The following is an 18,672-nucleotide window of genomic DNA, read 5'->3' as shown; positions in this document are numbered from 1 at the left end:
TAAATTGACGTTCATGACTTTCAATCAAAAGTTTATAGCCATTGAATTTGATTATGGGGTCGTTAGTTTATGATCCATCTGGTGAGTAAATCATTTTATTATTTGACCGCAGCCGGTTATTTGATCTTGCCACCTGCACAACACAATTCTTGTGTCTCCGAAAGAAACTTCAATGTAACGCAATACTGACTCATCACATCCATAGACCTATACAATGCACAGAAAGTTTACTGAAGTCAATCGACGCGATATAATTGGACATTGACGGTGCTTTTTCTCACTCCATGATTGACGCCAGACCACATTGGGCTTCATCACCCTCTATAAATAAGTTAATAGTACATTTTCCTAACCGGTATATAGAGATCCAATAAAGAATTGTCAAATCATAATGTCGGAATGTTCCATACAAAAGGAAAATTTCATAAAGCATAAGATAGGTAGAGAGATACATAGGGGGCTATCCACATACCACGTGGCCAGAAAAAGCATGATTTTAGACACCCTCTCCCCCCTCCGCGGACAAGCGTGGACATTCTCATACCACTCCCCCTATTGTCCACGTGGACATTCCTCCAGTTTTTTGGAAAAAATCAATAAAATTCTATCTTTTTCGCTAAAATTCATTCCATTTTTGTTTCTATTTTCTATTTCCATTATTTTTTTTTATAAAAATGATAGCCTTATTAATAATTACGATTTGTTTCAATTTTTTCCAACATTATCTGAAATGCTCCTTATTTTCTCGGAATTCTATTTACCTTAATTCCATATTCATATCAAGATATCACTTGTGAAAATACTCTCGAATAGTTTTATTGAAACTGGTTGGCTGTTTGAGTTGTAAAAAATCAAGCAACAGTTGAAAACAGTTATTGGGATTATCGAAGAAAAGCGAATCTCGAAACAATACAATAGAGAATAAAAAAACGATGTTTATATGATATGTTGCTGCGTGCTGTTGAATTGAAAAAAAAGTTAAAATGTATTGCTTGTTTTGGATCGTTCAACACACTCGAATTGCAGCTCAAACGCATATAATTCAGACACTCCAATTTCTAATGCTGTTCATTCAACTGATCCGCAGATTCATAAATAACATTAGTTTGACTGACTTTGTGCTTTGTTTATGGGAAGGGATAATGACAATAGATTGGTGGATTGAACACACTTTGAAAATTAAAATTATCAATTCAAATTCACGTTTCGTATCAATTAACACCAGGTCAAAATTTTCATTCTTTTTTTTAATTTAATAGAAAGAAAGTAAAAAAAGTATTTTGTTCCAAATCTAGATGTCGCGACATGTGGACATGTGGATTGTATATTCGTGATCACGGATTACGAAATATTTTCTCGTCTAAGCATGAAAGGAAGTTACTTTTACAGGTTCGGAAAACACTTGTAGTATAATCATGATCGATGAAAAAAAAACCTATTCCACTTTTATCTCGAATTTCCGACTTTCAACATAAAATACTTCTAGCAGAAAGCTGCCAGCATAAAACCAATGTGTATGTGTGATAGATGAGAATATTCTAAAAACGTTCTAGTGGGGGTGAACATTGAAAATAATGTCTGAATAATTTGAGAAGAGAATCCGTGATGCCCGTCTAAAGTCAATCTCGTTCGGATTGCAATATGTCAAATCCGATCGTGTTCCGGAATATGATTGAATATTTAGTCCATACATTGTAGAATTTTTTGTACCCATGCTTCACCAGGCGCTCATGAACGCTGGTTTTAGACATCTGTAGCGAATCTAATAATTCATGTGTCGTGTACCGAGGATTAATCTTGATAAGTGTCTCGATTTGATTGTCATCAGTAGCAGCACAGGCTTTCCAGACAACCGTAGACTACCTTGGGAGTTCTTGAAACGTACTCTCAGGCAACTCAGTGTTTATATTGATGAATACAGAGTACTCAGGGTGGGCGTGAAGTTTACAAAAATCTCGTAAATACGGAGTTAATCTCATTCAATTTGGACTATAAACATGAATGTTTTATTTAAAAACACATTTAACGTGTCCATGAACTGCCAAAATTTTAAGATCTTCCAGATACATTACGCAGAGCTTCAGCTTGTCGACTCCGGCTTTTGGAGTTGCCTCCTGCGTCTATAAAGGCTGATTTAGACGATGCCAGTCAGCGCTCTAGTTGAAGTATCCAGTGAATAGAGAACAGACACTCTGTTCAAGTTAGAGGCCAATTACTTGTTCGATACTGGTAAAAGTAACTTGAACAGAGTGTCTGTTCTGACTGGCATCGTCTGAATCAGCCTTAACAGTTCCCCGTAAGTTATGGTTGATAGTCAGCGCATCCTTCATTCTACAGAACGCTTTCACTGAGCGGGGTGGGCAATGGACACAGCAACAAGATTCCCAAATAGACTCTCAACGTCAACACATCATGCTGGCTGAAGTGTGACTGAATTTTAGTATCCATTCCATTCCATTCCATATTTGACATTAAACTTTTGCAGTTCAAGATGAACTCTAGCCTTGAGAAGGGCCCTTAAGGAGAGAAATTCTACTACAAACTTCTTCTTCGCCTGTCTTGAGAAAGACACTTCATTGGCATTCGACGCTCCTCAGCGAACCGTGTCCTCTTTCAACAACATCAAACGACGTTTTTGAATTTTGTAATAATTCATTCTTCGTTTTAGGAGGCTTTAAAATTTGCAGTTCATTTCCTTCTATGAATTTTGTATATTCTACCCTTTTCTTCTATATGCATCGCACTTCGATTGAACTTGATTCTCTGAGCGGTGCGAGAATGGGCATAGCAACAACAATCCCAGAATCCATGTCATGTAAGCTTACTCTCGAATTGAAGGGATTGGAGGAATGGATCTTTTATCAGCAGAAAGCTTGTACGAGTGAAATCGACCTCTTTTATTCGTTACAATTGTTGATTTGTTTTACTATTTCCACTGAATATATCTCGGTCAAAAACATCGGTTGACATATTTTCTCTTAATTTGTGTATTCGGAACCAAAACCCATCCAATTATTGAAGAAAGATTAACGTTCATGATCGTTATTATTATTATCGAAGAATCCCAGGACGCAACTCAGTAGTGCCCTTTTGGTTACCTGGTTACCATTTGGCATATGTTCATGGCGCTTTATTGGGAACGAAAACGTGTCCTGATATGGGCTTCATATGATGTCAAAAAACCCTTTCGATTCCAACCGAATTGTACTCTTGAGCGTAATCTATCTCTCCCGGACTCCGTCGAGCCTCGGGAGAGTTGGATGCCCAATTGCGACTCTCGAAGCTTTCTTGCGATCGGTCGAACGCTACAGGAACAGTCCTCGTATTCATATTTTACGTTATTGATCAATGTGTGTGAAAAGTAATTTTTTATGTAGGGCATAATAAAGGGTGTGTCACATCAAATTGCATCACGGAAAAAACGCTGTAGAAATTCGCCCAGTAGACCGATCCTTTTGAAAATTTTAGACAGTAAAATAAAAACTATTAAACAACTTTTGGCATTTTCATTTTTTTCATACTTCGAGCCCAAGCCCGTATGCTCGCACCTTCCTCTTTACCCCGTCCATAAGGTTCTGTACAACGTCAGGTTGTAGTTTTTTTTGAACAGAAATCCATTTTCTCTTGAAGTCCGCCTCCGATTTGACAACTTTTGGGTTCTTCCGGAGGGCCTGCTTCATAATCGCCCAATATTTCTCTATTGGGCGAAGCTCCGGCGCGTTGGGCGGGTTCATTTCCTTTGGCACGAAGGTGACCCCGTTGGCTTCGTACCACTCCAACACGTCCTTTGAATAGTGGCACGATGCGAGATCCGGCCAGAAGATGGTCGGGCCCTTGTGCTGCTTCAATAGTGGTAGTAAGCGCTTCTGTAGGCACTCCTTAAGGTAAACCTGCCCGTTTACCGTGCCGGTCATCACGAAGGGGGCGCTCCGCTTTCCGCAAGAGCAGATCGCTTGCCACACCATGTACTTTTTGGCAAACTTGGATAGTTTCTGCTTGCGAATCTCCTCCGGAACGCTGAATTTGTTCTCTGCGGAGAAGAACAACAGGCCCGGCAGCTGACGAAAGTCCGCTTTGACGTAGGTTTCGTCGTCCATTACCAGGCAATGCGGCATTTCGGTCAGCATTTCGGTGTACAGCTTCCGGGCTCGCGTCTTCCCCACCATGTTTTGCCTTTCGTCGCGGTTAGGAGCCCTCTGAACCTTGTATGTACGCAGGCCCTCATGCTGCTTGGTCCGCTGGACGAATGAACTTGACAAATTCAGCTTATTGGCGACATCCCGGACCGAACTTCTCGGATCACGTCAAAACTGCTTAACTACGCGCTTGTGATCTTTTTCACTGACGGAGCATCCATTTTTGCCGTTCTTCACCTTCCGGTCGATGGTTAGGTTCTTGAAGTGCACAGTGCACAGGATTAATTCACGACGCTCTTTTTCGTTCGACAACATTTTTCCAAATTTACGAAAAATTGACAGTGAAGCATGGCCAACGTGATCTATACACTCTTATCTGATTATAAGCGAAAGCTGAAGATATAATTCCTAAAAATTAAATTTCTACAGCGTTTTTTTTTTGTGATGCAATTTGATGTGACACACCCTTTAGCACGAACGGTGCATATTATATAGTTGCATGAATTGAATAAATGAATTCAAATCGTGTATTGTGAACCGCTATCCTGCCAAAAATGAATAGAATCGAGATAGTTTTCGCTGTTGTTAAACTTGAAATTGTTCAACCAAACAGTAAAGTTTTCATATTTAATTTGTAATAACTTTTTAAAGATTCTTAGTAGCGGTTAGAAAAATACTATGAGCTCAAAATTTAAATTGATTACGTTGAGATTGTAGAGATTCATTTGTTGTGTTTGTTATCTTGTATAATAAGTGTGTTTTTTGTGCAGTTTTGCTGGTTCAGGTCAATCACGAAGAGCAACTACTAAGTATAGAGTTTACTCAAGCTCAAACTCAAGCTTTAGTTTATCGCGGAAATTGATGCTTTATAAAACAAGATTGTATAACATTATTTTTTTATTATTCTTTTATTTTGAACGCTTGGAATCCGCTTGGGAGGGAATGATAGTATGTTTTAGCGCAGAGAGTATGATAGTTATAACTTATTAAATTCGTCCTATTCTAAAACTTTGGCCTCCGTCGCCATTTTTTTTCATTCTAACTTGAACTTGCTTTGTATTCATTAATTCATGTTATATGCAGCCCTATTTTTTTAATATTTCAAATATTACTTATTTTATTTTTTTCTGAACCGCATTTACTTTGCCATTTTCAAGCATGGTAAAGAAACATATTTTCAACACATCAAAACGACACTAAAGGACGCTAAACATATTAATTCAAACTCAGCTGATAATTTATGAGTTTACTTGAAAAATATACGGCAGAGTGATGATCAGTCACCGAGGAAAAACAGTAGTCTTTCTTTACTAGTTATCACAACCTATCACCAGACATGTTTTATGGCGACCGTGGCAGGAAACGTTCTGGATACGATTAAGATAACAAGACAACAGTTAAAGTCATTTTTAGACGCACTAAACCTGGTGAAAACCTTAGAAACAGCAGAGACCAAAATTACTATAATTAATGTCATTTTAACAAAGTTAGAAGGCAGAGCAAGAAATGTCATTGATGAAACAACTACACTGAGAGAAATAATTAGTAGATATAACGAATTTTTTGGTAAATGCTACCAATCTATAGTCATTTTCGACCGTACCAATAAACACATATGTTAAGCAGAACCATGATTTGTAAGCCCAATATCGTCTACATTTTCCCGCCGAAAATGCACGTATCACAATTATATCCTTATTATACTTTTGTATTGCCTTATGGGAACAATGAAAATTGTTAATACACGCTTTTCTCACCAGTTTTCAGATATGACAATATCCAAGTTTACTAATGTTATCGAGTAAAATATACTAACCTTTGGTAGGGATGTGGGTTTGTTGACAATATGTACGAAAAATTTGTACATTCTACTAATTTTGCATTACCAATTGTATTTGGTAGTTTTCGAGCGAGGATTTTTCTAAGTGTACAACTATTGGTGACAGGGTTGCCATCTATAATTTGAAAAAATCTGGAAGAATGAAAATAAAAATCAGGATAAATCAGGATAGCTCATATTGTCAGGAAAGGTAATGTGGATTTTTGGGTAAACTAAAACATCATTTTCAACCAAAGCATTATTATTTAATTTTATATCCAGTCTTTCGCCATCTTTCACACAGCTTAAATATTCTATGCTCCCAGAACATGTTTGCTTCCTCGTCGAAAATTGCTGCGAGCCATACATGTGAGAAACAGGTTGCTTGGTAATAGCTCATAATACAGAATCCATTCCAAATCCCACCAGAAACAGAGTATATCTTTCTTCGGGCGAAGACCGGATATGTAAAAGAATTAATGAGCATGGTATAAATCCTCACATAAGCGGAAATGCTAGTGTTTCGCCTGACCTTTTGATCGTTTATATTTTTTCCAAAAAAACCTACAGCATCACTACAGTCAATTGCAGAGAAATTAAAATTCAACTTTTCACTAAATCCATCGTCTTTGGAATGAATCTTTACTCGACAAATGAGGAAAGCATATCAGCAGTGGAAGACTTGTTGAATTTCTCCTAATTTTTATGATATTTAGTACGGTTACATCTATATTTACCATAGTCCCATCATTAAAGTTGGTTCTACTTTGAATCAGACGAACAAATTACATATAAAGTCTTTTAATATTGACTGTGGATTGAAAAATTTTCTCTTGAGTAATTTTACACTCTGAAATGTATTCCTACCCTAATAAATCTGGGGAAAGATCTACATACACATTATCCTGAATAAAGCAATGTTGTTCCTCAAATTTAATCTCGTTGTAATTTCATGAATTCGTCAGACAATCTGGTTTAATGAAATTTTCTAGAACTGTTTTGGAGAGCCACAAAACAATTGAGGGTAGAGATAAAAAAAGTTAAGTACAGCTTTGCGTCTAGAGAATTTAACATAATGTAAGATATATACAAGTATGAACCGGAGAACTATTATGACAGAAAACTTTGGCATGGAAACCAGTATATTTGTTACAAATAATGTAAAGAGTACAAAAATCTGGAAAAATCAGTATCATTTCAGAAAAATCAGGATGAATTGAGTGTTCGTCAGGATATTAGGGAGCGTGATAATAAGTCTGAGAAATCCTGAAAAATTGGCATCTCTGATTGGTGAAATTATAAAAGTCCTTAAAACCAAAATTACAACTAGCCCGCCAGAGCAAGTCATTGCTAAAATGGCTAATTTAAAACAAACCGGCGGGATAGAACAGTTCTGTCCAGAACTAGAAAAATTGGTATTCAGCTTAGAAACCGCGTATTCCGCCAAGGAAATTCCACCACATGTGGCAAAATCGATGGCCAACAAAGAAGACATTAAATTTCTAGCTTAAGGCCTGAAAAACGAAAAACGAAAAATACAGAGAGGTCAGAGATCTTCAACTTGATTCATAGAAACAATCAAGTTTATCATGCATTTCAGGAGAAAATTTATAAAAACACACAAGAAAACAAAAACCTTCAACCGCATCCTGTGTTGAATTTTCTCATCTTTCAAATGCAATCAACAGAACAGAACAAAACATTAAAAAAGCTCTTTCATTGTGGAGATTCGACCATACGCGTAGGAAGATTCTTACGCGTAGGATCTAATTTAATAAAATGTGTTGCGTGTCTCGAATTCTCATTTATCTTTATTATCTTATTCATCCCATATTTCAACACCCCCGGTGGCGGAGGTTATCCATGGGCTTCCTGAGACGCCAACTGGGAGAATTCGTCACTCATCGCATTGTGAATTCACTAATGTCTCACGAATATCCGAATATTTTTCTCGCATATTTAACACTCGGCAGCGGAAGATAATCATGGGCCGCTCGAGAAAGTAACAGTGAAGCACCCCTCACATTAGAACGACCTGACGATGAATTTGGTGACTTATCGCAACTCGAATTTTTCGATTTTCCACATGTTTCAACACCCGACGACGGAGAATTGTCATGATCAACCTGAGAATGTATCTCTAAGTGAATATCCGAATTTTGTTTGGCACAACGCTCAATATGTTTATCACTATGCATTAATTGTTTACATGTCGGTAGCAAAAAAGGGAAAAAAAATCCAGTTGCAAGCTTCTTTATAGTACACAGCACCCAAACTAGCGTTGGCAGAAAAAAATATCTTCTTCGGCAGAAAAAATGCTTGCTGAAGGGTGAAATGAACAAATAAAGGTACCTTTTTCAAAAGTTTTAAAAATGTATGTATGTATGGGAGTAGACCTCTCATTCTCTCAGCCTGAACGTTTGCTTGGAATTGAACCCAAAAAAACAAAGTCCACCCGATCCAAGCAGGGATCGAACCAAAGTCGGCTGAAATGCAAGACTGTTTCACACGACTACGCCATCCACATAGACACTGGTACTGTTGCACAAATACGTGAGAATACTACACCACATTTAGAATGCAGTTGGATCTCCAATAATATAGGAGAAGTGTGTAATACGCACTCCCTAAGCGAGAATGGATTTTTCTTGACCGTGCTCTTAAAAATTGAGATAACAACTACATCGGTATGTAGATTAGTTAACCTTCAGTCACCTGTAATCGTTCTGTATTTTAGATACTGAATAACAAAAGTGCTAGGAATTTTATTTTGTAAGGCGCCCAAATTCTATATTTTCCAATCATACGGGTTAAATAGCCCAGCAGAAGTATAATATGCTCATAAGCTGTTTCTCTCAAAGACTATAAAGCTCAGAGAAACAGCTTGTATGAATGAGAGGTTCCATCAATCTATTTACCTCATGCCCACCAGCGAAGAGAAGAAACCGTTTCTCCGGCGGGCGTGTTCTCCTAGTGTTCGTGCATTAATTCTCCAGTCCGCGCTCTTTTTTTCCTACATTCTCTGAGCACATAATATAGATGCCAGATGTGAAGACATGTTTTCGTTTTGAAGATATTTAATTTTGTGAAAACATACATAGGCGGTATTAGCCATTAACCATGTCCTGTTGATTTTATGTCTAAAAGCAACAGAGGATGAATGCACTGTATATCATTGCTGCTTCGATTGGATCGAAACAAACAGGGGATTTTTAGAACGGAACGTAAAAATAAATAAAGACGGGATTTGGCTTATTTCAGTCGCCATAAAAGAGGATGCCATAAATATAGCAGATTCATCAAGATACATATGGTTCGGGTGATTTTTTTTAAACATTTTTTTAACATTGCCAAAATGAATTATTAATCATCATTATGATACTATGAAGGAAGATAATTTTCATTTAGTTTTGATAGTTATGAATAGTTTTTCTTATTTCGGCAAGAAAATTGATAGCATCATATACAGAATCCAATGTGCCGGTGAGAGATGTGTTGGCTCGGTTAGACCTTGATTACATGTCCCATATATATGTTTTCCTTAAAGCTATAGATCTTCGTGTGTGATTGCCCCTACATCCTTATACCCTCCTTTCCTTCCTTTGCGGGTAATTCGTCCCCTTGCTATAAATAGTAGAATAAGTTGAAATGTAAATACACTATAGATATACGAATAGATTTATGAAATGAGTGTTCATCAACATTGTTACAATTTCCTTATATCCCATCCTTCTCCTAAAAATATGTCACCCTCCTAAACTCGAGTACACCGCGAGTAATCGGTTTTCCACCTTACTAACCATAGATGTAAGAAAATTGTTTATATATATAGTTTTAAAATTATATTTAAGAATTCGGCTCCTTTAAACTTAAGTAACTGAGCCTGTAAAAATAAACGAATTAAAAAAAAAAATATACATAATAAAATGTAATCTCATAACATTTGAAGATGTACAAGAGTATATATTCCTATGAAAACTATTGTCTATATTTTGGTTGCTAGAAGAGCATTCATCGAGGAGCTCGTTAGGGTGTGAGCTGCAGGTTCACGCCAAAATTAGAGTTTAAGTTTAAACGGTTGAAGCCCATGGTTAAAACGATGGTGAACAAATCTCGATTTGACGAACGGGAAGAATAATTGGAAAACCATAACCATACAAAAAGCTTATAATCTTCCCCAATTGCCTTGAAACAAATAAAGTTTTGTTTAATTTGTGCGGGGGGAGGATGTGGGATCCTGATTAGAGTACTTACCCAATTCTACGTATATTACATGGAGTGTGTAATCGAGGGAATAGGATAGTGAACGTCAAATAGGGTTTGTTTTGGTATATAAGTTGAACTGTAGATTGCAGGATATCACAATTTGAACGTATGTGAAAACAATCGTTTGTGTGATTTATCGAACATGATTTAGAAATATCGTGATGGTTTGCTCATTTTTGTTCATTATGATTACATTTGGAAACATTTATTCGTGTCATGCAGAGATATTTGAAAAAATCATCTGGCATCCTTCAGATACAAGTTATTTCTCTCGTGAGAATGTTGTCCGGCTGAAACATTCTCATGATGGTAAGCTGATGCGGAAAATATGTATCAAATTGAGAAAGGATTGAATCCTTTCTTACCGTTTTCTTCATCTGAGATATCCACTGGGAGCTCGACTCAATGAATATGACTCACAGTTATCGCCTCTGAATCGGTTTCAAGCAACGTATGCGAAAAGGGTTAATGCGTGCTTATTTGTACCAGTATGGAAGCTAGCATATTAAACTGCATGTAGGAAGTTACCGTTACAATGCTGTTTATTGGGAAATATCGAAAATTGATGCTTGGTAGTAAACATTGATTTTACGTTCTTTTGAACGGATGTAGACTTTGTGAAGGAATGAACCTGTCTGGGCGTATTCGATACAGTATCATCAGTTGATAGTTTCCCGTCGGTGAACATGGTGGTCGTGTGTTAGTTTTGCTTCTTTCTTGTTTATGTGTTTATTTATTTCCTCATTTATTGATTATCATTAGTTTTATGATTATATTTATTGGTAACACCAAATGTTCAAGTCGTTGTGATTTAATTCGTTCTATTACTAGATGGCGCTTACTTGTATACTATATCCTGCAACTGTCAATAAAAAATCGTTGATTTACAGAATAGATATTGTGAAAATCAATAAAAAAAATGGGTGGGTTATATCTATGATATAACCGCAAGGTTGACGTGAGACTACCTTAGCTTAGCAATCATTCGTTTGTATTGATTAAATTCTTGATTGAATGAAACAGTTTCCAAATTCAATTGAATTCAATATAACTGCTTTGTGAGTAAAAAGATTTTATAATGCCATGTAAGGTCAATTCATGCATTGTGATTTTTTTACTTTTTACTTGATCCATTCTTCGTTACAAGTAAATTTAGTGACAGACCTTTTACGTTTGGTATGATGCCGAGGACAACATATATGTACGGAAGAATTATCAAACGATTATTTTATTTAACATTTCTTCCTGAATTTTACATTTCTCAAGTGTACGTACTTCTCGAACCGCGAATTTGCTTTAAACTGGAAAGTTCATTCGCTTCTAGTATCTGCACGATTTTCCCAGGTTCCTAAGTTTAGAAGATTGTGTTAGGACAGACATATTCCAGTGTGCACAAATGCAAGCGAGGTTGCATTTATTTGCAAAGCCGATTTCCTCAGAAACCATGGTTTTGAAATCTGTGTTAGGGAAGCACATTTCAATCGGAACAAAAAATGCTCCCGACTCGTATGAATTCGCAATGCCGATTTCCTTCAGGCACATTGGTTTAGAAATCTCTGTTAGGGAACACATTTCGGTGGGAACAAAAACTCTCCCTACTTTCATGTGTTTGCAATGCAGATTTCCCCAAGGCTGCTTGGTTTTGATGGCTGTGTTAGGGAAACCGTAAATCGGGCCAATCAAAACGAGGCAGTTAGGGCGTTTAGATAACACCTAATATTCTACAGTTATTCAATTGTTTATCTGATGAAAAATAACATTTTGTTAGTTGCAATAGATACGTAGAAATATTTCTTATCAATTGATGCAAACATCTTTCCGATCCAGTAAGAAATGTTCGAGTTATAAGCATTCGAAATCTTTCATTTTCTCCTGCTCTCCTCCTCTGTGTTTAGGTTTTCATTTTACCCTCCATATATTCCGGTTAGACGTAGTCCCACGTCAATATATGTAATTAATTAAATGGCTTATAACCGAAACTCTACGGTAATCTATTTGCCGCAATGTATGCTAAAGTCCATGAGATATTTTTTGTCGAAATTATATAAAATAATAAAATTCTGGACGTTCTGTTTCTCCATTATTTCAGATGAGTGGCTCCGAGTGAAAAGTTCGAAGCACTTTCAGAATCGTTTTAGATACGCGAGTTCTCGCCGTCCTGAACCGCATTATAATGTTCTGTAGTCCAATCGATATGCTGGATTTCATCTCATTCAATTTTGGCTTACCGACACTCAATAGTTTCCAGGCTACTGTGGATGTGGTTACATAACATACCCAACAATGAACATTCAACACACTGTAGGTTAAACAAATCTCCAGTTCCAGTTCATATTATCGAGTGGTGGAAATTGCGTAAATTTTAATGCAATCAACAGTATTAAAATATATCAAAGAAACATCCAGAATTGAAAACGAAATATGGAATGAAAAAATACTATTTTGTCTGGGTTAGCTTTATCAAATGACAACAGAACTAAATTTTAGAGAATCTTCAAAAGTTGTATGAAACATTTGCTGGGAGATGCCCTTATTGATTGCATCAGGACTAGATTCGCCAGCATTCAGACATCAATCATATCGATTGAATTATTCTCCTATAACCATAACCCATAACTTTTACATCTCGTTAATCTAGCAAAAGTACATGTATCGTACAATCGATCGTATGACACTCGAGTTCGAACAACATTACTATATCGATTCGATTGAAAAAGGCTTGCCTTGTGGACCAAACCGTCTCTCTCGTTGAATATTAATGTAACCTTAGGGTTACATTCGTATCGACACAGCGAAAAACGGCGCTCTTTGTCACTGGCCCTAATTAGACACCTTGCTAAGCAGACATCAAATGCAAATTGTTGAAAAATATTAAAAAGACATGCTGGCTAGTTGACTCAGCCGTTTTCCCGCCTCCAGCGCAATCGGTTTGCAACGCATGTCAAGCAGTAGCAAAACAGCGATCGCCACGGCAAATGTGCGTTTCTCTCTCGGCGCAATTCATCTTCGCAACCCGGGCCATTCGGTTTTATAATATTTCAATTTTCTAATTACCATATCTGATACTAAACGTCAACAATTACTCATTAAAAGTGTTTCTGAATTGTCTTGCGAAATTTGCATACAGATTACATTGCTCCCCTTTTTTCCGCAGCGCTCCGTTGTAAAACGACTGTAATTTCTGCCCTCGTCCTCACCGTTTTTTCCCACTTTGCCGGGGCCAGCCTGCTCCTACGCCGTTTGATCGTCGTGTCCTCGTCACCACTTTGGTATATACAATATATATAAATTCGCTCCGAGGAGACGGTTATTCATTCATCCTCGGCTGATTCTGCCCCTCAGCGCTTCCTCCTCCTCACTGTTTTTCGAGCGACTGTGACTGGTTTCAACTCAAATAAATATTAAAAAATTGAATTTATCATATTTTGCTTATGATTATCGTTGATACCATTCCGAGCTCGCCTTGAGACATTGGACGCGCACAGTCTGGCCGCGCGCACATACACACACGGTAGAAACGAGCCCCGCCAAACCAACTGCAGAAAAATATAGTATAATGTGCGTTTTTGTGTAATTATAATAATTATATCTGAATAAAATGGAACACTTTTTTGCATAAAGGTCTTTGCTCAGACGTCTTTGGTCCGTCGACGAAACACGGCGAAATGTGGCTTCGGCATCAGACGGAACGGAAAAGTCGAAACGACTGTAAAACGGGGAGGGGTTGGAAACGAGGGGGGGGGGGGAAACTAAGTGCGGGGCGGCAATAGTTGTGTAGTTGTTGGCTCCGAATGCAATGGATGTCTTACAAAGAGTATTTGCTAGTGGGAGGGGCGGAGTATCTCTCTGGTGTGGACTGTTGCAGGAGGTGACTTTATATTTTTTTTCCTGGTGTACTTTGACAACATACATCTGAATTCCAATTCTTATGTTTCGAACAATGTTGGAACAGTTTTTCTCTGGAACATATACAGTGAAGCTTTTCATTTTGATATTTGTTGATTGTTGATTAGAAGATTGTTCAAATGTATACAAGATACACATCCATAAATTTCACGAAAAATGTTAAGAACTTAACTCAACGTTATACCAATTGATTAACAACAATTGCTTCAGTAGGATTATAAATAAGGGTGTTCCGAACAGAATACCTACTAAACACTGATGAACTGGAAGTATTAACACGTTATACGTGACATACAAAAAAAGAAAGATTTCTTTCACGACAACTTTTCATTGTTCATTTTTGACAAAAATTTGGCATTTCATGACCATAGTTCATTGATACCATAACGGGCTGACACATACAAACCCATAATGTTTAACGTGTAACTGAATTTGCGTAAGTCCCGTGCTCAAGTGGTATTCCGTTACAAATCATATAGGGTAAGTGTACCAATTATGGAGGACATATGTCACCAATTTGCAGAAAATGGCAAATAAATACTCTATTTTAGATCAAAAGTATACAAAAGTATACTTTTTCTAGCAGTTTGAACTCTGTTCTTGAAGATTCTCACTGATATTTCCATGATTATTCGAATAAATTGGGTAAAAAGATGTTTGAAAATGTCACTTCCATGTACCCATTACGGTGATAGTGTTCCTGTAGTTTCGTAATAAATGTACCTATTATGGTAATAGTCGATGTCACATGGAAAACATGTTAATAGGATTGAAATAATACGTCAATAATAATTTTTAATTAAAACTTTGCCTCTAAATCTTATTCCTAGTATGCAATACTGTGTCGTTAATTCTACACTCGATAACAAATTATGGGAACAAAGCGCGAAGCCGAAATTTTAAGTAATTTTAGAAATGTTGTAACTTCGAGAAAAATCAACGCGTGAGGATGAGATATACGTCATTTTGAAGCATTATATTTTAAGATTTGAGATGTAGTACAAATTTTACCAGAAGATTGAAGTGCTATTCGTACCCTTGGAATGAACAATACGCAACTTTAGTTTTCATGTATTTGTGAAGAAGTTCAGATCATCACACATTTTCAGAAACATTTCCTTGTTTAGAACGCGACAATTCTTTGAAATTCTAAATAATGATGATGACTTCTTTGAACACCTAACGATGGAGGCTTACATTTTCAGTAAGTTTCTTTGCACGTTAACAAGGATCATATGTAACTTGATTTTAAATTAAATAACAATTTCAAATATGTTTTTTTTTATTTTGTGTCATTTTTCGGGGCTTTCAGATATCTGATTGGGAGAATAGGATAAAAATTAATTTGTGTTAAAAGACAACGCCGTCGCCAGACAACGTACTCTATTAATTTATTAATATATTCGTACAGTCATTCATAAATGCATTAATTTGTGTATGGAGTGAAAAATTTTCATTATTTTTGGATTATTTTTTTTTCTGTTTAGCTCTTTTTTCTTACGCTCACGCTCTTCAAGCCTAGCTCTTTTTGCTTCTTCCCGCTGAATTTTCGCCTCCTGACGTTCCAATGCCTTTCTTTTTTTTTGTTGCTCTTTTTCCATTTTAACTTCTTCTTCCTTACGAATTTGTGCACCCGTGGCCGAGTGGTTAGCGTCCCACACTATCATGCCGGGTGTTCGGGTTCGATTCCCGTTCTGGTTGGGGGATTTTTCGTCAAAGAAAATTCTTCCGGCTTGCACTGTGGTCACGCGTATTCTAGAGCTTGCCACTCCAGAGTACATTCAAGGCGTGTTATTCGGCATAGAAATCTCAACCAAGTATTAATGAACGACGCTAGTTAATGAATACGTTGAGACGGCAAAAGCTCCACAGGGAACGTTAACGCCATTCAAGAAGAAGAAGAAGTTCCTTACGAATTTCTTCGAGTCGTTGTCCAGCTGTAAGAATTGGTTGAAATTTTCTAACGTAGTTGCGGTGTCTGCTACTGCGACGGGATGCGGGTGGAACCTTGAATACATCCGAAAGTCTACGTCTAACAGTTGTTTCTGTTTTGTTCTTGACTTCTTGCAACAACCCATCAATAAGAACAGTGTTGTTGTGTAGCGTTTTATCTACAAAAATTAAAAAATTGTCATTTCTTCCATACTAGCTTACTACAAACTTACTATTTTTGAAATTTTTTGCCGTATCATTTTTGAATTGAGCCAAATCATTCGTCTCTGTTCCTGTGGTAGCCAGTTCTCTCAGATAAATGCTTTCTTCGTTGTCTGCTGAAACCAAACACATTCACTTATAGCAAAATACGGATCATTTTATGACGAATATATACCTACCAAACCTGATATCGTTAGATTTTTCCAAAGGATTCTCTATTGGCTGACCGGAAGTGGACTCTGCTACCATACTGCAACAAGTGCTGATGTCATCAACGTTGATAATTTCGCAGTCGTTGATGTCAATGTCCATAGGCTTCGGAGATCCGAAAACATATTCTTCGACAGCATCAGTATGACGATCACGTTCAACTTGCATGAAAGATGAAGTACCATTTTCTGTCGATGACGACAGACCGTGGAATTTAATATGGGGACGGACAAACTCGATAAAAATATCGAATAATTCTTTCCTCCCGCGTGAGCAGATTAACATTGCCTTCGATTTTGGCAATTGTGTGGGCTCCTATCAAGTCGTACGCTTCTATAATTCTATCCATACTGATGCTAACATTCGGTTCCGCATCACAGTTCTGGTCCGTAGGATATGAGATTTCCTGGGTTTTCAGTGTTTCTAGTAGATTCGTTAACATAGTTTCTTTAGGTGTTTCCACAGACATTGCCGATGTATCCTTTGTAGATGTTGCCTTCGCAATACACTTGGAATAATCCACAGCATTCGGATCAAAAGGATATATTCCAGATACACGGAATCCATTTTTTATTGTTTCGGGTATTATTACATTTTTAACCACCTTTGCCAGGACGCTTCCAAAATGCACCATTGTAAGTGAAGATCCTTGATGTTCATATCTCCACTCTTCAACTGATTTTCTCCATTCGTTCTTTAAAGGGCGAAACACTGCTACATCCGCAGGTTGTGTGATGTGAGTGGTGTTGGATATAACGAAATCAGCACAATTCCTAGTGACTGGCATACATCGGCGACTTCTAGTGTTTTGGATGGATGGAAGATTTTCACAATATACTCACGAAAATTGTGAGTATCCATCCAACCTCGGTCACTCTGACCAAGACCCCAGTTCGCAGGAAAACCTTGAGCAACTTCCTTTCGGATGCGTTGCCCAGGGAGTATCACGTGTGATGGTACTACAACTCCAGACGCTCCAAAGGCGAACATTACGGTGATGTTTTGTTTCCCGGGAGCTTGCTCTACTTCGTAAACGTTGCGGGATCCAGTGAGGGCAATGACCTCCTTTGTTTTGGGGTGAAAATAAAAACTTGTTTCGTCCCCGTTTTAAACTCTTGAGGGGTCCTCCAAAATTACACGTATCAGGTTTGCAGTCGCATACTGGTCTACCATCTTGTACCATCTGCGAAGATCTTGTTCGCTCACACGGCTACTTGCCGCGGATACTGCTTCTGGAGTACGGAACGAAAATCCGGGATTGCGTCGCATAAAACCAGTTAACCACTTTCGTCCTGGAATTGTGTATAACATTCAGCATGGTTGTTTAGTGTTCAAGCCTTTCAAAAGTTTTACGCACCTGGTCGATTATTACGGAACGGTGTGATCCGTGGGTTTGATGACAAATATTCACTTACTTTGAAGAGCAGAGCATGTCGGGTAACTGGAAAACCTCGATCCTGCATTCTTTTCAACCAGTCAACAATTCTTTGCTCCTCTTCTCTTGATAGTACACATTTTGGCCCTGGTTTGAATTTGTTCTTCCAACGTCCTCCAATCCGATAGTAGATAGTGGACAATGGAATCCCGAATTTTTTACAGCTAGTGTAAATTTTCATTCCGGAGTTGATAGCCTGAATGCATCGTGAAATCGTTTCCTCGGAGTATTTTTCACGTGAAACTTCCTTTCGTCGGGGTGACATACTGCAAAACGTATGATAATCGATGATAATTATTTCTAGATGTACAGTAGAACCCTGATCATTCACGAAAGTGAGTTCCATAGTAATTCTATAGAGCTTTCCGAGATAATCGGGATTCTACTGTATAACCATACAATATTTATAATTACCTGAAGCTTTGAAAATGAATCCGTTATTCACAAAGTTGAAAAAAACAAACAATGCACTGTGACCAAAACCGACCGCGAAAAATAATGATGTTTCATATGTTACGATAATCAAAACAATGCAACTTGCGCATGCTACGATATGGTGAGTGCCTAATACAAAAATGCAATTGCAATTGCACAGCGTGAAAACGTTAGGTTGTAGGAAAACCAAAATAGAAACATAGCATCTCTGCTTTTCAGCTTTGCAGCGATTCCGTACAACCATAGTAGGAACAGGGCAACTTTCGGTATTACGATAATATGCACATGGATGAATAATTGTACCAATCATG

The 18,672-nt window shown here is 37.5% G+C and overlaps 1 protein-coding gene across 1 annotated transcript; it reads right to left on the bottom strand.

Annotated features, from left to right (window-relative positions):
• Positions 1–17,205: 17,205 nt before the first annotated feature.
• Positions 17,206–18,191, bottom strand: LOC129773032 (uncharacterized). The gene is made up of 3 exons (XM_055776585.1): positions 17,849–18,191; positions 17,629–17,783; positions 17,206–17,556 (listed from the first exon to the last, which is right to left on the bottom strand). The coding sequence occupies exons 1-3, from the start codon at positions 18,189–18,191 to the stop codon at positions 17,206–17,208; spliced, it is 849 nt and encodes a 282-aa protein (XP_055632560.1).
• Between the last annotated feature and the right edge of the window lie 481 nt (positions 18,192–18,672).

Source organism: Toxorhynchites rutilus, chromosome 3, assembly GCF_029784135.1.
Source record: "Toxorhynchites rutilus septentrionalis strain SRP chromosome 3, ASM2978413v1, whole genome shotgun sequence".
NCBI lineage: Eukaryota > Metazoa > Arthropoda > Insecta > Diptera > Culicidae > Toxorhynchites > Toxorhynchites rutilus.
The sequence above is the reverse complement of the archived record's forward strand: the minus strand, read 5'-3'. Positions and strand labels throughout refer to the sequence as shown.

What these genes read in the sequence shown, in the direction of transcription:
- LOC129773032 (XM_055776585.1), bottom strand. Translation starts at nt 18,191, where the DNA reads ATGTCACCCCGACGAAAGGAAGTTTCACGTGAAAAATACTCCGAGGAA. An exon ending in GTTCCGTAATAATCGACCAG is followed by an intron (nt 17,784 to 17,848) that starts GTGCGTAAAACT and finishes ACACAATTCCAG; the next exon opens with GACGAAAGTGGTTAACTGGT. An exon ending in CGACTGCAAACCTGATACGT is followed by an intron (nt 17,557 to 17,628) that starts GTAATTTTGGAG and finishes CCCAAAACAAAG; the next exon opens with GAGGTCATTGCCCTCACTGG.